This window comes from Neomonachus schauinslandi, chromosome 10, assembly GCF_002201575.2.
Source record: "Neomonachus schauinslandi chromosome 10, ASM220157v2, whole genome shotgun sequence".
Taxonomy (NCBI): domain Eukaryota; kingdom Metazoa; phylum Chordata; class Mammalia; order Carnivora; family Phocidae; genus Neomonachus; species Neomonachus schauinslandi.
Genome location: NC_058412.1, coordinates 22,198,350 through 22,222,302, shown reverse-complemented (window position 1 = coordinate 22,222,302; position 23,953 = coordinate 22,198,350). Strand labels below are relative to the sequence as shown.

The following is a 23,953-nucleotide window of genomic DNA, read 5'->3' as shown; positions in this document are numbered from 1 at the left end:
CCATTTAACTTCTCTCAGCTTGTTTCTTCACCAAAAAAAAAAAGGAGATAAAAATGCCTTCCTAGTTATAAATGACAAAAACCCAAAATCAAACTCACTTAAGCTAAAAAGCTTATTTACTGGAAAACTATGAGGGAAGCTCAAACTCCAAAGGACAGCTGATAGTGGGAGTTAAAGCCAAGACAGCTCCTCAAAGTTCAAGGACTAAAACCAAAACCTCACCACTGACAGTATTCTCTCTCTAAATCTCTCTCTCTCATCTTTACTTCTTTTACTGTGTCGGCTTTCCTTGCTCCCCCTGTGTAGAGCTACACTGTCTGATATGGTAGCCATTAACCAAATGTGGCTGTGGAGCATTTCAAATAGGAAAAGTCTAAATTGAGAGGTGGTACAAAGTAAAATACATACCAGATTTCAAAAACATAGCACCAAAAAACAAAACAAAACAAAACAAAAAATATACATATACACACATATATCTAATATTAATAATTTTAATTTTGATTACATGTTGAAATATTCTGAATATAAGTAAAACACATTATTAAAACTAATTTCACCTGTTTCTTCTTAGTTCTTTTAAAGTAACTACTAGAAATCACATGTGGCTCACATTCTCTCTCTCCTGAGCAGTGCTGATCTAGAAGCTTTCTCACATGGTGAGGAACATGGCTGCCTACAGTTATGGACTCAGTTCATCCCAGCCTACAAACATCACAACACAGAAAAAGCTCTTCTCTTCTACTTCAATTTTCAAATGTTTTCGGGAAGACTCTGACTGGGCCGTGATGTACCCAGCCCTTGGACTAACCCCTGCCAGGCAGAAGATGAACTGTAATGTACAGCCCTACTGGAATCACAGGGATGGCACCGGGAAAAGAAGATGAACGTGGAATACTATTACAAGAAGGGAAAGAGAGATGCCAGGCAGACAACAAGAGATACCCACTATGCCACCTTGTATAAACTTAGGTATAACTGCCCCGTCAGTGGTAACATTCTCACCAAAATCCCTCTCTAAATGCTAGCTATAACATTAAACCACATACTCTCTGAATAAATAGGTGGCTCTGAGTCATAACAGAAAATGGCAAACGTACAAAATGGGATAAGCACTCTGGATCTCTACATTTGAGTATTCACCAAATGTACCTAAACCGACCACAGTTTTTGCTAAACCCTAGAAGCTGGCAGCTTATGAGTAGAATTGATTTTAAAGAGCAATTTGTAATGACCTCAGGTTTACTCAACATTAGTATGAGCTGGTAACACTTTTTTAGTACAATTATCATGACTGATAATGCAGAAGTTTTATGAAACACGCTTATATTATCCTCTGAATCCAGTAGGAAATACAACAGGCTATAAAGCCGATAGCAGCAGTCCTCAAATATTTTGGTCTCAGGACCCTCTTTTCACAAGTGGCAAAAACTCCAAAGAGCTCTTGTTTATGTGGGTTATCTATTTTGATACTTAGTATATCAGAAATTAAAACAGAGATTAAAAAAAAAACAGCTCTATTGCAGTTTTATCATGTTTTTTCCTAGAAATTTTGTAGTTTTAGGTTTTACATTTAAGTTGATCCATTTGTGGAGTTAAATTTTATATGGTTCAAAGCTATGGACTGAAGTTCCTTTTTGGTAATAGATGTTCAATTGTTCTAGCACCATTTGTTGGAAAGATCTTTCTTTTCCTTCTGAATTCTCTTTCCACACTTGTCAAAAATCAGTTGTCTATGCATGTGTGAGTCTATTTCTGGATACTCTACTCTGTTACATTGATCTATACTGATCTATTTGTCTTTTTAAAACCATTACCACACTGTCTTAATTACTTCAGCTTTTGCATAAGTCTTGAAATCAAGCAGTGTAAGTCTTCCAATTTTGTTCCTCTTTTTCAAAATTGTTTTGGCTATTCTAGGCCCTTCCTATTTCTAAATAAATTTTAGAATCAGACTGCATAAAAAAAAAAAAAGCTGGCTAGGTTTTGACCTGCTAGGATTGGGTCAGATCTATAAATCCATTTTGGGAAGAACTGATACCTTACAAGGTTTGAGCCTTCTAATATATGAACATGACATATCTATTAGTTAAGGTCTTCTTTAGTTTCTCTCAGCAAGGCTTTATAGATTGGGTTTTTTAAAAGATGGCACTTTTATTTCAAGTTTTTATTTAAATTCTAGTTAGTTAACATATATGGTAAAATTGGTTTCAGGAGTAGATTTTAATGATTCATCACTTACATACAACACCCAGTGCTCACCACCACAAGTGCCCTCCTTAATACCCATCACCCATTTGGCCCATCCACCACCCACCTCCCTCCATCAACCCTCAGTTTGTTCTTTATAGTTAAGAGTCTCTTACGGTTTGCTTCCCTCTCTTTTATTTTTTTCCTTCCCCTACATCCATCTGTTTTGTTTCTTAAATCCCACATGAGTGAAATCACGTGGTATTTGTCTTTCTCTGACTTAGCATATAGGTCTTTCATACCTTTTGTTGATTTATCCCTATTTCCTATTTTTGATGATATTATAAAATAGTATTTTTTAAATTCCAATTTTAAGTTATTTGTTGTTAACATATAAAAATACAATTGAGTTTTTATATATTGATCGTGTATCCTGCAACGTTAAAACAATCTCTTATTGGGGCACTGGGTGGCTCAACTGGTTAAGTGTCTGCCTTCAGCTCAGGTCATGATCCCCGAGCCCTGGGACTGAGCCATGCATTGGGCTCCCTGCTCAGCGGGGAGCCTGCTTCTCCCTCTCTCTTTGCCCCTCCCCCTGCTTGTGCTCTCTCCCGTGCGCTCTCTCTAGAATAAATAAATAAAATCTTTTTTTAAAATTCACTTATTATTCACTACAGCTTTTCTGTAGACCCCTTGGGCTCTTCTATATAAATAATCATACCGCCTGTGAATAAAAACATTTTTGCTTCTTCCTTTCTATTCGGAGTGCCTTTTATTTCTTATTCTTGCCTTACTGCACTGGCCAGAACCTCTAGTATTGAACAGAATTGATGAAAGTAAACATCTACTAACCTACCAGCTATTAACCTTAGGGAGAAAGCATCTGATCCTTCATCATTAATTATGATACTAGCCATAGGATTTTCACAGATGCACTTAATCAGACTGAGGAAGTCCCTTTCCAATTCTAGTTTACTGAGAGTTTTTATCAAGTGTCAAATGTTTTTCTGTGTCAATTAAGATGATCATGTGATCTTTCTTTTTAGTTTGTTAATATGGTGAATCATACTGATTTTTAATATTCAGTCTACCTTCCATCCCTGGGATAAACCCCACTTCATCATGATGTATCATCCTTTTAATACAATATTGTATTGAATTTGTTAAGATTTCATTTTGAATTTTACATCTATATTCACGAGAGGGAGTCATCTGTAGTATTCTTATAATTGTCTGGTTTTTGTGTAAGGCAATGCTGTCCTCATCAAATCAGTCAGGAAAGCATTCCCTCCTTTTTGATTTTCCAAAAGAATGTGTGTATAATTTGTGTATTATTTCTTCCTTAAATGATTGGTAAAACTTACTAGTGAAGTCATCTGTGTCTGGAGTTCCCTTTACGGGAAGGTATTTAACTCTTTAACTATGATAGATAGAAGACTATTCAAGTTATCCATTTCCTCTTTTTTTTAAAGATTTTATTTCATTTATTTGACAGAGAGAGACACAACGAGAGAGGGAACACAAGCAGGGGGAGTGGGAGGGGGAGAAGCAGGCTTCCCGTGGAGCAGGGAGGCCGACGCAGGGCTCGATCCCAGGGCTCTGGGATCATGACCTGAGCTGAAGGCAGACGCTTAACGACTGAGCCATCCAGGTGCCCCTATCCATTCCTTCTTGAACACACTTGGATAAAACTGAGAAATTTCTAAAATATGAGGACGCACAAGCAAACATGCTATTGGCCATCAGAGTGATGATGACATACTAATACCATGTAGCCTCTAGAAAACTCCACTATTTACTCATGAAGTAAAAAATTCTCAATTTTGAAAATAATTTTTACTTCATGGACCCTCTGAAAGGGTCTTGGAGATACCAGAGTGCCAAGACCAGACGCTCTGTGAAGCTCTGGTCTATGGAACAGAGATTAAGAATACCATTAGTATTCCAGGACTTTATGTTGAAGTGTATGAAGTATCCACATATTGAACAGACATTTGGGGCAATGTAGACTACTTTCAGAGTTAGCACAAAGCTTGAAAAACCTAAATCATCATCTTATCCTGCTTCAAGAGAGCCAAAACCTTTTATACGCAACCCTGGAACAGAGAATGACACCAACCTTATTTCTAGGTGTCACCCCTTCCAATAATATGGTCAGAATGTAAAAACAAAGCCACAGTAAATGGACTTAAGAAAGGAAATGGGTCCTCAAAAAATGGGGGAAAGAGGATGGGAATCACTGTGACATTATTTTATCATGAAACTACATCAAAATATAAGTATGCTGTTAAAATTTGTTCAAAATATATTATAAAAGAAAAAAAAATCCCTGTCTTCCAGTTCTATATTAAATATCATTCTGATCAAGGGCTGCAGGTTCCTTGTCCAACTGCAGATACTGGGAATACATTTATAATGAGAAAAGGGGGAGAAGAACACTGGGTAACAGTGAATACAAAACCCAGCTCAGCAAAAAATACAAAACCGAGAAACCCCAAGGATACCTCCAAGACTGCTGGGTCTCAGGACAGGGGGGTAACGGCAGCCAGGGGCCACAGAAGACAGAGCGGGGACCAGGGCAAGGCTTCTCAAACTACCCACAGTGAAAGAGCACTTACTGTTGGTTTTGTTTTATTTTTCCTAATCCTTCCCAGACTGATGGCTTCATACAAAACACTCAAAATGAGTTATTAGGACAAGAAAAAATTTATTTAAGACATCAAAATGCAAACCCAGTATTTTTATCATTACAAGACAACAGATATGTGATTATTCTGTCAAACTGCTTTAAATGTTTCTAAAGACTCTCAATTCTGTACTTATTAACCGAAAGAGAGACACTTTGGTAGCACTGATTGGAAGGTCCAGACTGCACCCTTTCCTCTCCCTCATTTTCCCAGGTTGATCATTGAGCTAGATGAGCAAGCACTTCAGCTACACATGTGAAAACTTCAGCAAGTCTGAAACATGGGTCACCTGGAGCTTTAATACTCAGTTTCAAATCCTTTGAACCCTATCAGCCCCTTTTCCCAGTCATATTATATATTGTTTCCTGGTAGATTTCTCTTCCTAAATACAATCCTAATCACAGTACTACTAAAAACCACCATTAAACTCCTTAGCTGAATATTTAGGGCTCTATCTGTATCACCGTATCTTTAAAATGCCTTTCCTTACTTATCTCCCACGACTTTGGACACATATTCTATGACTTAGACAAACTGGACTGCTCTGTTTTCCTCCAAATGTGCTACTGTTGTGAGCTGAAATCACGCTCATTCTTTGTCTCTAGCTTCTATCAATACTAACAATCTTTCAGGGCCCATCCCAAATGTTACCTCTTTCCTAACCAGATGTAATCTCTCACCAACCCACTAAAAGATCTTTGTACTTCTCTTATAGTACTAAAATCATCATGAATTGCATTACTGTTGTCTATGAAGTCATCTTATGCCCCTAACCAGATTTTACTTTTATTTTGAAGTATAAGGGTGCTGATTGATGAAAATGGATTCATGAGAACCGGTGACAGCAATAAACTGACCTCCTTCAGGTGCCAAGTGGTGCCTTTATGATGTGGGTAGAGAAAAAAACCATCATAGAGAAAAGCAACTGCAGACTTAAAAATGGTCACCTGTAATGATCACATCCTATAATCCCTGTGCTACTTGGTTCCGATGTGGTTAAAGGTGGCAATACCTCCCCCATACACAGGCAAATTCAAAAAGATATGATGGAATTAGTTTATACTTTGCCTTAAAAAAAAAAACTGCATAAAACAGGATTAACAAAACAAGGAGGTCTGGGTTTTTTACAAACTCGATCAATACTAACTAATGGTGAAGAGTTCTAATGCAACACTGACCTGATCAATCCTATCTGAAGTTTTGTGCTTATTTCTGGGCATCACAGTTTAAGACAGATGCTGGCAATCTGGAACATTTCCTGAAGAGAAGCATGAGGATAGAGAAGAATTTAAAACTTATACTATATATTGAAAGTGTAAAGAATTAAGAATGCCTAGCCTATAAAAGAAGAGAATCTCTAGTTGAAAATACAAGTTATTCTATTACAACGTGATATATTCATTCCTCTAAAAATCCTGCATTCTAGTAAATTACATATTAAGAATAAGAGGTTAATGAGGAAAATATGGTAAGGCTAGACCTTACCTTACAGTTGCCTGTATAACTTTGTAACCATAGCATTAACAAAAACCAAAGTAACTCCAGTTAAAAATATTGACATACTTAAAATACCATGCCATATTCCTAATGAATAAAGAATTATTATTACAGTACATATAAGAGCCCTGAAAATGCAAAGATAACTTAATGAAAGGGACTACAAGGAAAGGTTGGAATGCTGAGTTATAGGAAAGAGTGGGGGGGGGACATCATCACAAGCTATAGTAGAGAGCAAGTTTGGGACAAAATGTAATGATGCCAGAGAGGGATAGCTGTGGCTCACTGTCTTGAGTTGGTTTCCTTTCACAAAGATCAGGGGAAACCATGCAATAAATACTTAAATACAAGGTGTATGGCAAAACTGAGCCAAGTGGAAGGATATGGCGTGAATGGACCTTGTGTGCAACACCATATCCCTCCACTCCTTGCTGTGTTCATCTGGCTTAGTGTACTTGGGATTCAGCTGCTGTTATTTAGTGGTCAACATATTAACGTGATGGGAAAAATCAACTATAAACCATGCAACTTCTGTATTATACTGACATGCTTCCATTACCAGTCATGTATGAACTGATTCATGGTACTAAAGCTCTGTAGCAGAACAGACTGTACTTGAAGATTTTCACCACATATGGGGCTACTGATGATCACTTGAGATACATACATATTCTAAAATTCTAAGTTAGAAAACAAAAATATAAGCACACCATAAAATTAAAGGCAAAATAAAACTATAAAAGAACACCCAAAAAGAAAGGAAGTTCACAGAAGCCACCAGTGATTGTTCTTCATTTTTAGTAGGAAAATATACTATTGTCCGAATTACCACAAATTATATCTGGAAATCTGCGGCAAGAGTAAATTTGGGTTTTGAATTCTAGATGGGGAAAATCAGGAGAGAGGAAAAGAGAAGCAACAAATATAATTTGTCTTACTTCCAGTGGAATACTTATTTTCTTCCTAGTCCACAATAAATTCAATACTTTGCAGTACAAATTAAATGACTCAATAAAATCAAAACGATTTCTATTCTGCATCTACTCCAAGCTCAGACATACATTAAGTACCATCATATGCATTATCTCATTAATATTCCCAAATAGCCTGACCATGTTTTAGCAGGACTCTAAGACGTGGAAGAGAGGTTAGTAAATTATATGTTACAAACAGATTATTAAAAATAAAGAAGATGGAATAAAGGAAGGAAGAAAACAAGGCAGGAAAGGCAACAAGGAGGAAGGAAAAGAGGGAGGGAGTCTTCAATCACGTTGAGGATACTAGAAATATAAACTAAAAGACCACGGTATAAAAACCACTCATCCTCACTTATCTTTCCATGATGTCCCCAGCACTTTGTGAAGAAATATTCCCCTCCATAGTCTAGAAAAGGGATTGGCAAACAACTACCAACAGGCCAAATCCAGACCAGTGCCTGTTTTTGAAAATAAAGTTTTATTGGAACCCAGCCACACTCATTCATTCACATATTGTCTGTAGCTGCTTTCATGCTGTGACAGCAGAAATGAGTAGTTGTGAAAGAGACCATATGGCCTGCAAGCCTAAAATTTTACTATCTTGCCCTTTAGAGAAGATGTTTGGGGCCCCTGATTTAGAGTGTATTTTTCTCTAAGCCTTGCTTCTCTCTCTAGAGGAGGGAGATACAAGGACAATGAACTAAAGCAGCCAGGAGTCCCCTACTTCAGGAAGGAAGAAAGGGAAGTTCCCTGCAGAGTAAGTTTTCAGACCATCTCACTACTTCCTTCGTGAGTAAGTCTCAAATGCTAAATTTGGCTCAAGGTTCGCAATGATAAATCCAACTTCTTACGAGAATACACAGCACCCTACTTTGACAGCACTTTCTTCCAGGTACGCACTCCCCCTTTTATGAAAGTATGCCCACTCCTATTTGACTAGACAGAAACTATTTCCTTTGAGATAAGATGAGGGTTCCCTGTGAATTCTTTATGGTCTTTCAAGCACCAGACAACTGTTTTGCTTTAAAACCAGATTTCACAAGAATGAGTTAAAGCAATCTTTATTTCTAAAAGCGCGACTTTTTTTGGATCCAAAAAATTCCCTAAACTAAAAGGTCTCAAATTCTGAGGCATCATTTAATCTGTAGTTTAGAGAAAAATCTTTGTGAGGTCAGTCTTTGAATTTATAGTCATTTATCAGGATCAGAAAGCTTTTTAATGTTTGCGATCTTATGCGTGCTGAGAAACGACTATAATCAATATATATCACCCTAACTAGCTGGCTGGATGTCAAATAAAGAGAATATTTTGGGGAGATTATCAGTTTCCTTCCTAGCAAATATGTAAAACTAAATGGACTTTCAAACAATTCCAAATAATAAAGGACAATGCAAGAACTCATCAAAAAAAAAAAAAAAAAAACCCCAGGGAAATTAATCAGCCTAATTCTCTTTTTCTGGGCCACAGAATGCAAAATCTTCCCTTGTTCCTAAGGGAAGGTGACAAGAATGAGAAATTTCAAAACTGCAAATTTACTAAAACTCAATCTTTGATGACAAGTCACAAAATGTGACTGTCACACACACACTTTTTCGACACTCACATCATTACCTATTTTCCCTGACTATATGAAAGAACCAGAGCACCACCTGAAATGGGTTTCCCCAGCAACATTCCCTTTAAGCTTTTCAAATACAGAACACCAGTAAGATTATCATATTCAAGTCTGTCATGAATTAAAGCTATTTCTTGAAAAGCCTTCTCTAGGACTGTTTTGGCCAGCATGCTATCATTTCCGTTGTTCTTAACAATTTCATTTAATCATTTCAGTTTTTCAAGTTTCCATCCCATTTCCACAACTCATTTTGTCATCTACCCACTGAGTATATGTCCTCCTCACCTACGTTCTCATGAAGACCAACAATCTGGTGTCTCCCTGACCATAACACTGAAATGTTTCTTATTCTCACCATCCCTGTGGCTCCAGCCAAATCAAATGTTCCCCCCCCACCCCTGGGTCTATTCTTGTTCATTCGATGGCATTGAGCATTGCCTTCTTCAATAACATTTTAAAATCTTTGGCTTACACAACTCTGGGCTCCTGACGTCCTTCCACCTAGATGACAACTCTCTTCCATTGGGTCCTTCAAGTTCAGGCCTTTGCTCTCCCCTAGTTGTATTATTACACTTACTTCCTCACTTTGGTTTCATGATCCCCTTCTTCTCCACTTTGATCATGTAGCTCCACTCTAGTCCCAGCTGCCAATAATTAAGACTAGATATTCTGTCAACAGCTCCGAATAAATACTTAATGGTCTTGGGCAAGTAACTGGAACTTCTTTGGGCTTCACTATATTCTTATGTTAGTTAAGTAAATTCTCTAGGAAAAGATTAAAGAGTAGGGGCTTCAGAGCTGTGAGGGGGAACATAAGCAAAGTGACAGCACCGGGAATTCTCACAGTACTAGCAGGACAGTGAGGAGAGCTGCCCATTTTAGATTACCAGCACAGGTTGGGGAACAGTATCAATAGCACTGCATGGATGGATAGGCTCTGGAAGCAGGATCCAAGAAGAAACCATTATTAGTTTCAAGAGAAGATTAAAGGAGACTACTCTTGCAGTATAATATCGCAGAGAAATTGGACAAGGGAGGGTGTGAAGCCAAAGAAATGAAATAGGAAGCTATTACCATGATAATCCAGGTGTAAAGAGATTAAGACTACCTGTTTAACGAAGTCTGAAATCATTCTTCAAGCACTCAAGATCTTTCAACCTTATCTTTCCAGGTTTCTCTCTCATTATTCTCTGCAAGAAATTTCTCTTCCAGTCTAGATTACTCCCTGCGCCCTATATCAAGTACGCCCACAGTCCCACCAGGAATGACTTGATCAGCCACACCTTAGCTGTCCCTCCTCCCTTTCCAGTCTTTAGAACCTATGCCTCTTCAGGGGTCTAGTTTATGCCTAAACTTGGTCACAAAGGCTTCTCTAACCATTCCAATCCATAACAATCTACATTTTTAAAGGCCTACAACTATCCTTGAATTCCTTTTTTTTTTTTTGCTTGTCTAAATCCTCAACAGATTGCAGTATCATTTTAAATCAACACTATTTAAAACACAGTAGTACTGCACTGAAGAACCATGTCCAGCCAATATGGTCAGGGTCAGGGTTGGGCTCAGGGTCAAGGTTAGAGTATGGATGGATGGATGGATGGATGGACGGACACATACATACATACACACATACAAAGGCAAACAGACAGATAGGAAGGGTGAAAACAAGCCTGTTCTGGACACTCTGTTGCAGTTGTAAACAGCTAAGGATACTGGGGCAGGGGGAAGGGGGGTTCTGGAGCTACCTCAGTTCAAGGTTCTCCTTCTGTCACCCACTGGGTCACACTAAGATCCCCCTTAACATCACTCTACAATGTAAGTCAAGGAAAGAGAAGAAGGGCCTGGATCCCATCTCTGCCCCCCTCACTAACTTCTCAGGCTCTAACAGCTTCAGCATCATCCCCACTTCCGAGTCCACCTGACCTCCTCACTTCAGTTAAAACAAAAGGACTCGTGTATTAACACAATTAACTCTCCTACAGTGGCAGGGAGTTTCAGCATCCCTTCCCATCTCCGGCCATCTTGACAGAGAATTACACACCACAAAAGGCTGTCTTCAGCTTCACATTGCCTTCGCCTCTTTACCACTGTCACTACTTGATTCCGTTCTGACTACCTTCTCTCTTCTTTGTGTTGTCCCCGGAGTCCCTGTGCACTGCATCTCCCACTTTCACCTAATTCGGTGACATCCACGTCACCCTCCTCCTTTGTCCTACTCACTTCAGGGCTTCACAGAGCACATCAACATGTCACCTCTGAAAAACCCTCCAGACAGATTTGCCTTGGAACACAGACCACTGCAGCTCTCACTTGAGTGTCCTTCCTCAATCTCATTTATTCTTTCTACATCAGGACAGATCTCAGGAGCCCTAGCTTCCCGTTCTAGATTCTAATCTAGCAATACAGAGTGTTTCTGGCTGCAGTGTGGTGTGCTGGAAAGACCACTGACTTTAGAGCCAAGGAATCTGCCTCCAAATCCCAGTTCCACAAATTGCTACCTGGATCACTTACATAATGGTGCCTCCAGAGTCCCTATCTATTTAAAAACACAGAGGGGGGCGGTGCCTGGGTGGCTCAGTTGTTAAGCATCCGCCTTTGGCTCAGGTCATGATCTCAGGGTCCTGGGGTCGATCCCCACATCGGGCTCTCTGCTCAGCGGGGAGCCTGCTTCTCCCTCTCCCACTCCCCCTGCTTGTGTTCCCTCTCTCGCTGTCTCTCTTTCTGTCAAATAAATAAAATAAAATCTTCAAAATAAAATAAAATTAAAATTAAAACATGGAGGGAAAAAAATGACTTTGCAGAGTTGTTGAGAATATTAAAGGAGATAACGTATATACAGCACCTAGTCTGATTCCTACAAACAGTATATATTCAATACCAATAGTCCTTTTCCTCACTCCCAGCCTTCTAAGCTTAGCACTGCCAGCCCATTAATAAATGAGGCTGGAGGCACGAGAGCGGGGCGCAGTCATGCCATCATCGTGCCAATAAATCCATTTACATCTGAGTTTATTGAGCCAAAGTAGAAATCCATAGCTTCTACTTAGAGCAGCAGTTCTTAACCCTGGGTGCACATTAAAATTACCTGGGGGATTTTTAAAATATAAGAATATTTGGGCTTTACTGCCAAAGATTCTAGTTCCATTGACCCGAGGTAGGGCCAGGGTATCAGTGCAGCCCACCATGAGAACCACTGATTAAAATTAACTGGCATCATCCAGAGTTAAATGGAACCCACGTGCCCTTGGCACTTGTGACCCACTGTTACAAGTTCCCCCCAGACTAGACCATGCAGAATAGATGCAATCTGCCCAAATTCACTTTGGTTCCATAGATTCCTAAAATAATCTCAGTGAACCAAGCCACTTCATATGGATCTCTATCACTTAATATGACAGCAATCAAGGTGGAAAAGTATCCAATAAATATGTAATAGAATTCTGGAGCATCATACCTCCCAAAGGAAAACACAATACACACACCACACCTCAGGAGATAATTTTAAAATATACTTTCTATGCCCTAAAATACCCAAAAATCTAGGCCTAAACTCCTTTCTGCACAAAATTATACATTAGTTATCTTTCAGTTAGTGGTTCCAGTCATGAATTCACCAGCCTTATGAACAGAAGGTGATGTGATGGTTAACTTTGTTTCAACTTGTCAGGGCTAAGCAATGCCCAGATAGCTGGTAAAACGTGATCTCTGGTTGTTCCTTTGAGGGTATTTCAGGAAGAGATTCGTATTTGAATCAGCAGACTAAGTAAAGAAAATCCACCTTCACTAATGGGGGTGGGCATCATCCACTCCTTGAGGGCCCAAACAGAACAAAAGGCTAAGGATGAATCCCCCATGCCCCACCCCACCAGCCTGCCTGTCTCTCCTCCACCCCCCTCGTCCTGCTCTCCTCCTTTCCCCTTTCCCTTCCCCTCCCTTGAGGCAGGAAGTCCATTTTCTCTGCCCTTGAACAGTAGAACTCCTGGTTCTCTCGCCTTCACACTCCATGACTTACACCACTGCCTCCTCTCCTCCCCTGGTTCTCAGGCCTGTCCCGGTTCTCTAGCCTCCGGATGGCACACTATGGACTTCTTGGCCACCATAACCTTGGGAACCAATTTTGTAAGAAATCTCTTACATATATTCAATTTTTTCTGTTTCTCCGGAGAACACTGACAAATACAGAATGGCTCCCTAGCTCAGAATCAGCGTCTGCACATCTGAAGGCAAAATGCAGTGTCAATCCATCCACTGCTCTCACAGCCCAACAATCAATGACCGCCCTGTGCTCTGGGGAGTTGTATCTACCTGTGATATTCTTCAGAACACCCTTGTGCAGCCCACCTGGCTACCAGGCTGCCATGGCCACCACACGGAGGCATTCTGTTTGGCCAGCAGTAGTTTAAAAAAATATGTATCCACTGCCATCACTTAAAAAGCAGCCATGTTTTCATATGAAAAAAGCCCTGAGATTCCCGGCTCCCTCTAATAACATCTGCGCATCTGGCACCACGGGGCCCCCACTTTCACATGGCCACAACTGTGTAGGTGTGGGGCAACTGCTGCTATAGCTGAAGCTCACGCCTGCTGGCTCCCTACCGCTCTCCCCATCTCCTTCGGTAGTTCAGCCAGCCAGACTCCCTCCTTCTCAGGGCCTGCCTGGCCCCATGAGCACCTGCGGTTGCTAACGTCCGCGTGACCGGGGAGGCAGCTCCTACACAGGATAATCTCAGCACGCAAGTCGTCTTAGAGGTTCTCCTGCAGGTTAATGACCTTCTTAGACCACGTATGATCCCACTCTGGGTAGCTCCCTGAGACCCTCTGCCTGTCCTGGGCCCCTGAAGCTATCCTGATAACCTGACCTTAATTCCTGCTTTCGGCCTCTGTTTGACACAGGGACCTGTGTGCCACCACCCGACCCTGAGTGTGCCCTGCCTGATCAGTCTAGCCATGGCGGCCTCTGAAGAAGAATGAGAAGGCTGAGAACCTCTTCTCCTGACACAGATGGCCAACTTCAGCTTTCTCACCTTCAATTCATTTCCATACTGTGTTATGATTCAGATGCCACAGTGGGACTAAACTGCAGCAAGCAGTCCTTCAAATTCTGTGAAGTTAAACGATGCCAAGAAGATTCCTATAGAAACTAGAAGTCCAAGTATTTCAGCAAACTGGTTATGGTCCTACCTCTGGACTGGGCTTGGGTGCCATGGTACCAAGTGTAGGGACACTCCCAGCAACTACTTAGACTACTGCTATAAAATGAATTTTTAGGGGTGCCTGGGTGGCTCAGTGGGTTAAGTGTCTGCCTTCGGCTCAGGTCATGATCTCAGTGTCCTGGGATCAAGACCCACATCGGGCTCCCTGCTCAGCAGGCAGCCTGCTTCTCCCTCTGCCCCTCCCCCTGCTTGTGCTTATGCTCTCTCTCTGAAATAAATAAATAAAATCTTAAAAATAAAATAAAATTAATTTTTAGTGTCCCCCCCCCAAAATGTATATGATGATGCTCAATCCCCAAGGTGACAGTATTTGGAGAAGGGGCCTTTGGGAAGTAATCAGGTCGCGTGATGGAGCCCTCATGATGGGACTAGCATATAAGAAGAGACTTGAGGGCGCCTGGGTGGCTCAGTCGTTAAGCGTCTGCCTTCGGCTCAGGTCATGATCCCAGGGTCCTGGGATCGAGTCCTGCATCGGGCTCCCTGCTCTGCGGGAAGCCTGCTTCTCCCTCTCCCACTCCCCCTGCTTGTGTTCCTGCTCTCGCTATGTCTCTCTCTGTCAAAAAATAAATAAAATCTTAAAAAAAAAAAAAAAAAGAAGAGACTTGAGAGAGAAACTCTCGGCCACTTGAGGATACAGTGGGGAGACAGCTGTCTACAAGCTAAGAAGCAGGCCCTCACCAGACAATGGATCCTCTGGTGACTTGATCTTAGACTTTCTAGCTTCCGGAAATGTGGGAAATAAATATGTGTTGTTTAAGCCACCCAGTCTATGGTGTTTTTGTTAGAGCAGCCTGAATGAACTAAGACAACTATAGGAACAATTACGGTCTTACCAAAGAAGAGTAAGCACTGATATTTTTTAAAAGTTGTGTTTGTCACATCCACTATCAGCAGGAAATGATTACTATTTAGCCCTCTAGTGCAGTGAGATGCTGCCATTTTCCTAGATATTTCTGTATGATGCTGAGGGGGAGTCCTAACTATAAAATTTTAACTTGACTATATTCTGAATAAACAGGCTCATTATTTTAAGAGGCTACTTCACACACATACCATGTTTACAAGTAAGCTTCTCCTCTCCCCCAAACACTATATTCTGAGTTTCTAAGTACTTCTTGCTCAGATGATAAAAAATTTTAGTAGACAACTAGAACTCTTCCTTAGTTATCTCACTATGGAGTATGCTTTTCCTGAAGAAAAATAAAATGCTTTCCCTGCATCACATACTCAGGTTTAATAATTCTCAGAATAAGAGTAAAGACAAGAATATATATAAGTCAATTTTCACCACATCCTGAAGAAAATCAAGGGCAGCAACTTCTAATGACATACGATTCAGCCTCATGACTAGTTCTTTAAGAAAAAACATAACAGGTATAAACAATCTTTCTCTGGTTTAATAACTGTAGTGAATCTTACACTTTTGTCATTTCAGTAATACCCCCTTTATTCTGGGGACCACAACTTCTCAACATAAACCTACCAGTTGAGAAGTTCAAGGGTGCGGACCTGGCCCAAGTGGGACAGACCCGGGAAAGCTGATCTATGCCTATCTGTAGACTATCCAACATGGGATCCGTTTCCTGCTATATGGACTATGGAAGGAGAGGATCTGAGCTACATTTCCCATTTCATTTATAGTAGTTTGTGCTGGATTTCCACCACCCACAAATAAAGAATCCTAACTAATACAGAAGTTTTGTTTTGTTTTTGTTTTTTTTTTTACTGAGTTCTTATGTCAATGATTTATCTAACCCACTGACTTACTTCATCCAAGAATTAAATTTAGACACTGAAGTCAGGACTCATTTTCAGAATAAATTCACTCTATTCCACATAAGAACCATATATGCCTGAAGCATAATATTAAGTAAAATCATATCACTGAATATTTAATGGCTTTGTCATTCTAACATCAAAAAATTCTATTAGTGGATAAAAGACGTATGCTTGGAAATAATAAACTTGTAAGTGGATGATGGCTTCATGATGGCATAATGAAATCTCACTGCAGCAAATCAGGATGCAGTCAAACTCCATGCTATTCCAATATTTAAAAGGTCTACTTCACCTTTCATTTCTTGGGGATGGCAACGTAAAACTACATTGATGCTGGTGAACAGTATCCTCATCCTAGGAACCTGAAGCGTTTATTTTGGGACTGAGACTATCAATAGCATCCTGATAATCAGATTAGGAGCATCCAAATGCTAATAATACGTAAATCAGTTCCTAATGCAAACTGAGTTTTCAGAGTAGTATAGCCAAATGTTCCATGGTTATGATACAACTTTAGGAACTCAGATCTTAAAACTTTCAACAGGTATTCTGGATTCCTTCTGGGACGCAGGTATTTTTTTCCTGGTTGTTTTGTGCTATACAAGAGTTTCTTGCTTTTTGTTTGTTTGTTTGCCTTGTTGCTTTACTCTCTTTGCACAGACTAAAGGTCCAGAAAGACATCAGTGCTGCCATGTAGGCATTTCATCTATAGTAGAAATGTCATCTCATCGTACTTTGGGGGGTATAGGGGGAACACTTTCCCATTTTGCCCAATAGCCTCCACTTTTTCCTGTCTGACTGGCAAGGAAAGTAAGGACATAATAAAAAAAGTTAGAACTATTAGAACAGAAAATATGGAAACTTGATTTTGAAGAGAAAAAAATTAGATTAGAATCCAAGAAGGATTTTTTTTCCTTTGACCTTCAAGAACATGAGCAGAGGCAACGTTAGGTTCAAATAAGACAACCATTCGGGCGCCTGGGTGGCTCAGTTGGTTAAGCGACTGCTTTCGGCTCAGGTCATGATCCTGGAGTCCCGGGATCGAGTCCCACATCAGGCTCCCTGCTCAGCAGGGAGTCTGCTTCTCCCTCTGACCCTCCTCCTTCTCATGCTCTCTGTCTCTCATTCTCTCTCTCGCAAATAAATAAAATCTTAAAAAAAAAAAAAAATAAGACAATCATTCAAACTGATAAGGCCCAACAAATCAAAACAAAGATACTGTAACTGTAAATTTACGGATTAAAGTGATTATATAAATAATGCACTCTTATATACTACTGAATTTGGTTTTAAATGAGCTGAAATCGAGTTTTAACTGGAATACACGGAGGTCACTGCATCTGGGAGCTAAGAGTTACCAAGGAGACTGCTTGCCACTCTAATAGAGCATAATAATTGCCAAAACCAAATTAATTATGCTTGGTAATCACAGATCTCATATGTATATTTTCCACAACAGGAGTGTGGAGAAACTAATATAAATTGCTGACTTCCATTCTCACTTGGACTTCATAACCCTTGGATATGGAGTAGAAAACTAGTCAACTGGAAACTAAAAATGAAAGTTTAATGAGGCACAAAAATCCCATGTTTTACTTAGGGGAAAAGAAAATAATTTCCCCACATTGAGTGGAATGTATAAAAAAAAGTGTTCCTTAATCTTTTCTATAGTCTATAGTTCATATTCCACCAGACCATACTTCTTTTTTTTTTTTTTAAAGATTTTATTTATTTATTTGAGACAGAGAGAATGAGAGAGAGAGCACATGAGAGGGGCGAGGGTCAGAGGCAGAAGCAGGCTTCCCTCGATCCAGGGACTCCAGGATCATGACCTGAGCCGAAGGCAGTCGCTTAACCAACTGAGCCACCCAGGCGCCCCACCAGACCATACTTCTAATCATTATCAAAATTAATATCTAATATTATGTGTGACTACTATAATATACAGGAAAACTTGTACAAGGTTTCTATCTTCTCTCTAGACTGTTCTAAATACCATTAACTCTCTGAACAACATCAAATTAGGAAGGCAGAAATTTTTCTTACATCAGACTAAAGCTATATAACTACAGATTGAAATATGGGGCTGAGGACAGCTAGCCATATCTTAAATTGCAACCAAAATCCTCATTTGTGATGAACCTAGGCCTCATGTTAAGACTTTCTGTTCAGAACCTGCTCCCTGGTCCACGTGGTTTCCTTTACACTAACTGTAGCCTAGTCACTTGGATTCTGCCTCTTCTGTACAAAGCATCTGTAGACCTTGCCCCAAGGTGGTTGCTTCTCCCAGCCACACCTTGCCTGCGTCACATTTTAAACAATGCCGTATACACTGGTCTAAAGAGAGTCTCGACAGCCTGGCTGTGAAGGTGCCTGAGATGAACTGCTGACATAAATAAGGAAAATGAGATGCCCTTTAGCATAGTTAATATGCAATTCTACCTAAAGACAAAATGCCTATTATTATTACTTTTTTAAAGATTTTATTTGACAGAGAGAGACAGAGAGAGCAGGAACACAAGCAGGGGGAGTGGGAGAGGGAGAAGCAGGCTTCCCGCCGAGCCAGGAGCCCGATGCGGGGCTCCATCCCAGGACCCTGGGACCATGACCTGAGCCGAAGGAAAACACTTAACGACTGAGCCACCCAGGCGCCCCCAGAATGCCTATTAGATAATTTCCATAAGAGTCTTTCCTCCCAGTAAGATTACTAACAGTGACTTTCCCCCAAATTTAGTTTACTTATACTAATTTTACCTTATAAGGAAAATTCATTTTGAAATTACTTTTAGGGCTACTATTTTAGTTTTTAGATAACAAATTCAGTGAATCTTCATATAATAAATACTTTTAATAAAATCCTTATCTGAAAAAGATGCTGGCAAGCCAATCATACAAATATTCAGAGTTAAATAACTACTTTAAAAGCACATTTACATTTAAATAATTACATTTAAAAGCTCGTATGTGGTATCACATATTTTTACCTTGAGAAGGTATGTGGGAATATTGCTGAAATCCACTGGCAACTTCAAAAGGAAACGAGCTGAAAATTCACCAGTCTGTAGGACAAAAGGTATAATAATAAGATTAAAATAAGAAATTGATTGTGAAGTGACAATTATAGCCAAGGCCACAAGTTCAACCTGTTCAAACTGGAGGCATTTTCAATTCGGGTTTCCTAACATTAGCAAGAAAAGAAGGCTGGAAAAGCAGGGAAAGATCAGAAAGAATTCTTAAATTATTAGCTACTAAAAGCATAATTAGAACTTTTTAAATCTGCATTTTCAATGTGCAATAAAATTATAATGTCGTGTTACCTTTTTGGGTTTTTTACGTGTAAAAAGAATACACGAATGCATGATTTTTTTTTTAATCCAAGCAATAGACACACACCTCTCCCTTTGATTCATTTCTTTTTTACTTAAGCATTCAGACCACTAAGATTTATAACCCACAGGCGACTGACATATATCACTATCCTTTATAGTGCATCTGGAAGTACACACAAAGATCAAACTTCTGCCCAGAGAAAGCAGTCTATCAGTAGGTACCCCAAATAAGATTCTAATTTCCTAAACAATCTATTAACCAACTAATATCACCAACTAATATTTTTCAGTAATTCTATGAACTAGTCTCCGTAGGAAAGATGTACAGAGGTTTAGAGATTTAAAACATTTAACCAAGCCTAAATAATGACTTCTACTTTTTTTTAAAGAAAAAAAACTCATGTAAAGAAAAAAGTTTTCCTCTCAATTTATGATGATGGGAAATCATAGAGTTCCTTTTTATGATGGGCATGGCTAAGGTGTCACATTGTTTTTAAAAAAACTTTGTCACAGTGTGGAGAAGGGGCCTTCCAGTTGGGCTGTCAGACACCTAGGGGTTCCAAGGAACCTCTGCAAAGACCACAAAGTAGGGTGCTGAGCTGGTGGGGTCCTGGGTCTTCCAACCTCTCTCACTCCAAGCCTGCAGTTCAGCTTGGGATTCTGACATACTGGGTTTCATTATGACATGCTGTTTGAAAAAAGAACTCTCGGGATGATCCAGAACTACTCTAAAGAGTGGATCTCTATCGGACACCTGGGTGGCTCAGTTGGTTAAGCAGCTGCCTTTGGCTCAGATCATGATCCCTGGGTCCTGGGATCGAGTCCCGCATCGGGCTCTCCGCTCAGCAGGGAGCCTGCTTCTCCTTCTGCCTGCTGCTCCCCCTGCTTGAGCTCTCTCTCTCTCCAACAAATAAATGAGTAATATCTTAAAAAAAAAAAAAAAAAGAGTGGATCTCTATCATTTTTATATTTGGGGAACACTGAAGAGCTCCCAATATCTCCACTGCCTTCTCCCCTTAAAAATAAAAACAAGCACCCCAAACTCCCAAAACACAAGCTTCAACACAACAAGCATTTACAAATACTTCTTTATGGATCAGTGGATGAAGGCACATAAGCTACCTACATACCTCTTACAGATGATTCCACATCAATCACCACAGCTTTCTACAAATACCCTAACAACTGGCAGCCATTTTTAAATGCTGACCTAAAACCCTGAAAACACAAACAGAAATACAAACCTTGAGCTCAAAAGATAAAATTGCTAACTACCATCTGCATGGTGGTTCGTTGTTTTACTGCTTACAACATCCTTCAACTTACATCGACCTCAGGCTAAGGACAGAGCACTTCCTCACTGCCACAAGCCCAACCCCATGACACAAAAAGCAGAAATGAGAGAACTGAATGGACAAACTCAACGCTGAGGCAAGCCAGACAGACTCACAGAAGCCACTGCACCACCAGAAATGCCAGTGGTGAGAAACAGGAGGCATCACAGGAGCTGAGCAGCTAGTCGTAGGGCACGCCAATACATGCAGGCTACTTGAAAGAATAATTAGGAGCCACCCAAGGATCTACAAACAGCTCACCATGGTGGGTGGGAGGAAGAGGTTTGTGAAAGAGCCGAATAAAATTCTTACATTCTATTACAGTCCGAGATTACTAGAAAGGTATGGTTTTGGCATTTTGTTAAGCTCCTAGAGGATTCTACAACTAACACTACCTATTGAGTGTGATTCTTTCAACTTAAGTACAGGGGCTCATATACTGAAAGACGTGAGTATAGGGACAACATAAAGCACTATAGAATGATATGGGAGCTTATGAGAGGGCATCTAGCCCAGTAGGAATTTGGGGGGTGTGGGAAGAACAGAAGAGTCTTCCTTGAGTGCTGGTACAATGCTACAGAGGAAGGAACACTCATCAAAGAAGACAAATTCCCAACCACTGTCCCCACTCTCTCTCCTATATAATCAATTTTTCCCTCTTTACCCACTCACTCCCATCAGTATGCAAACATCATTTAAAAAGTCTTTACCAAAAAGAAAAAAATGTAATAAAATAAAAAGTCTTTCTTAACTTCATACCTTTCTTCAGGTCCCATCTCATTTCTCTGTTCAACTTTACAAAACAACCTCCTGTAAAGAACTGGTCTATATTTCTTCTTTTACTATTCTCTCTGGAACCCTCTCCTGTCAGCCTCCCCCGCCGCCACAACCAGTCAGCCCCAACAGCTCATCAGGGTCACCAATGACCTCCCCATGGCCAAATCCAACAGTCATTTCTCAGTGCTCATTTTAGTACTTGTTCTCTCAGCAGCGTTTTGACATAGCTGATTATTGCTCCTTTCCTGAACATTCTCCCTTTGGTTTCCAGGATCCCACCCTCTCTTGGTTTGACTTTACTTCACTAGCCCTCCCTACAGCCTCCCCAGCCTCTGCACGCTGGAGCACACCACCACAGCTCAGCCTCAAGACCTCTCTCCTTTCCTGACACTTCAGGTGACCTCATCTAGGCTCAAGACTTCCAATACCATTTATATGCTGATGATTCCCAAATGTTCTATCTCTGCCCAGACCTTTCCCTAACTTGTTTCATTTATCCAACTATCATGAATGAAACCAAACTCCTGATTCCCTTCCTTTGATATTTAGTCTTCATTTTAGTAAATGGTAATCCCATTCTTTCAATCCTTCAGGCCAAAAACCTCAGAAGCATCCTTGACTCCTCTCTTTCTTGCTCATCCTACGTTCAAAGTGGCAGAAAATCCTGTTGATTCTACCTTCAAAATAGATCCTTAGTCCAACCACTTCTCACCACAGCACAACCACCTGATCTGAGCCACAGCCATCTCCAGCCTAGCTCACTGCAATCACACCCAACTGCTTCAGCCACTGTTCCTCTGGAAGCTTGTTCTGGTCTCCGTAGGCACAGCAATGCTTTCAATACATTAGTCAGATCACGATCCTCCTTTGCTCAAACCTCTCAAATGGTAGAGTTTAGCTCCTTTAGAGAATAATCTGATAAGGCAAATTGAGCAGAGATGTGAAAGAGGTGAGGAAGAAAATCATGTGGAATGTGGAGGAGAAACATCCCAGGCAAAGAGAACAGAAAGTATAAAAAGGGTTGATGGAGGTGCAGGCCAAAATGTTCAAGAAAGAGCAAGGACGTCAGTGTTACTGGATCAAATAAGCACTAACACCGATCAGAGGTCACCCCGAAATTCTCTTTTCCTAACCGCTGTAGGATGTGCAACAATCACTCATAACATTAGTAAACACTGAAATGACGACTGCATCTACACGGAATATTTGTTAAGTCATTCCTGGGGATATTGAGAGAGGTTTTTTACAAGTACCAAGGGGTTAGAAGATATTGCAGAAGGGAGTTGGTTGGACAGACAATAATAAATCAAGCTCAATTCATCTTCATTTTTAATTTGGAGACTCAAACCATCTACAATCAATGAACAGCCATTTCTACCTACTGGGATACAATGTCAATCGGTGAGTTAAAATGGCAGTCTCAAAACTTTCACACTGTTAGACTCAATGGCTCTTCTACATTTTTTTTTTTTTTTGAAAACAATGAAAGGAGTAAAATGTAGGATTTAAAAATTAAAACAAGTCTTGTACATATAAGGTAATGGGAAATATAATTACATATTTAGCACTTGGACTCATGTGAACTGCTAGTTATTTTAGTCCATGTACTACATTTTAGCTCTTTTGCCCTATTTTAGTTTGTACAATATATTTTTATTCTACCAGCTATTTTAGACCAACATTCCTTTAAAAACGCTTAGACCATCCCTACTTTATCCCCTCTCAAAATGTTGATCCTAGAACTAATATAAATTTATGTTTATTGGCAAAAGACTGATTTCCACAACTAAATTCATAATAAAAGGCAAGTTGATCCAAGGACTAAGAGGAGTTTGTGTTTATCAGCAATGGACTGATTTACACAACTAATGTCATAATATGAGAAACTTAAGGCTGTGAAAGGAATTCGGTGCTCTGGAAACCACAGAAAGTGCTTTTTGATCTCCAACTTTCCAGCTGACTATACATTCTTTATCTTGCCACAAGAGAATAAAGAAAACTTAGCACTTATTTCTAACTTAGAAACATTGGAAACTACAACTTAAGAATTCAGTTTTCAGTTCTGCTGCTGATTTTCCCCGTGACCTGGAAGTAATCTCCTTCCGTGTAACTAAGTAAATGCTGATTTAAAACATGTCTTAATATAAAACTTAAGCTATAAATTACATAAGGAACAAAACATAAGTGAAAAATCCGTTCTGAGTTCTACCTCAGATGACTTTTTCTGTGTTTTTATATTCGAAGTTCCAACAGTTATTTAAGCAATTTACGGTCACTCTGTTGCAACGTCAAAGATTGCTTCCATACCAATCTTTCCTGTAAGCTGAAAATGAGACATTTAGATGCAGCCAAGTGAACAGAATAATTTAATTTTTTGTCAGTCCTTGGTCAAATCTTCTCTTGGATAGATGTAGAAAATTATCTGACCTATGACTGTTAAAATGTCAGCCGTTCTGCCAGCTGCCTTAATGGCAATTTCCCCAGCTTAGCAATAAATATGTGCATCCTTCCTTTTTTTCAAAAGTTACAGTACATTGGCAAGTAACTTAAACTAA

At 39.9% G+C, this 23,953-nt stretch overlaps 1 protein-coding gene across 1 annotated transcript in view; it reads right to left on the bottom strand.

Moving 5' to 3' along the window:
* BABAM2 (BRISC and BRCA1 A complex member 2) overlaps positions 1–23,953 on the bottom strand; it is a 398,034-nt gene that overhangs the window by 238,625 nt on the left and 135,456 nt on the right. The window contains exon 6 of the mRNA XM_021697338.2: positions 18,943–19,017. Coding sequence (XP_021553013.1) covers positions 18,943–19,017 — 75 coding nt within the window. The remainder of the gene's footprint in view (positions 1–18,942; positions 19,018–23,953) is intronic.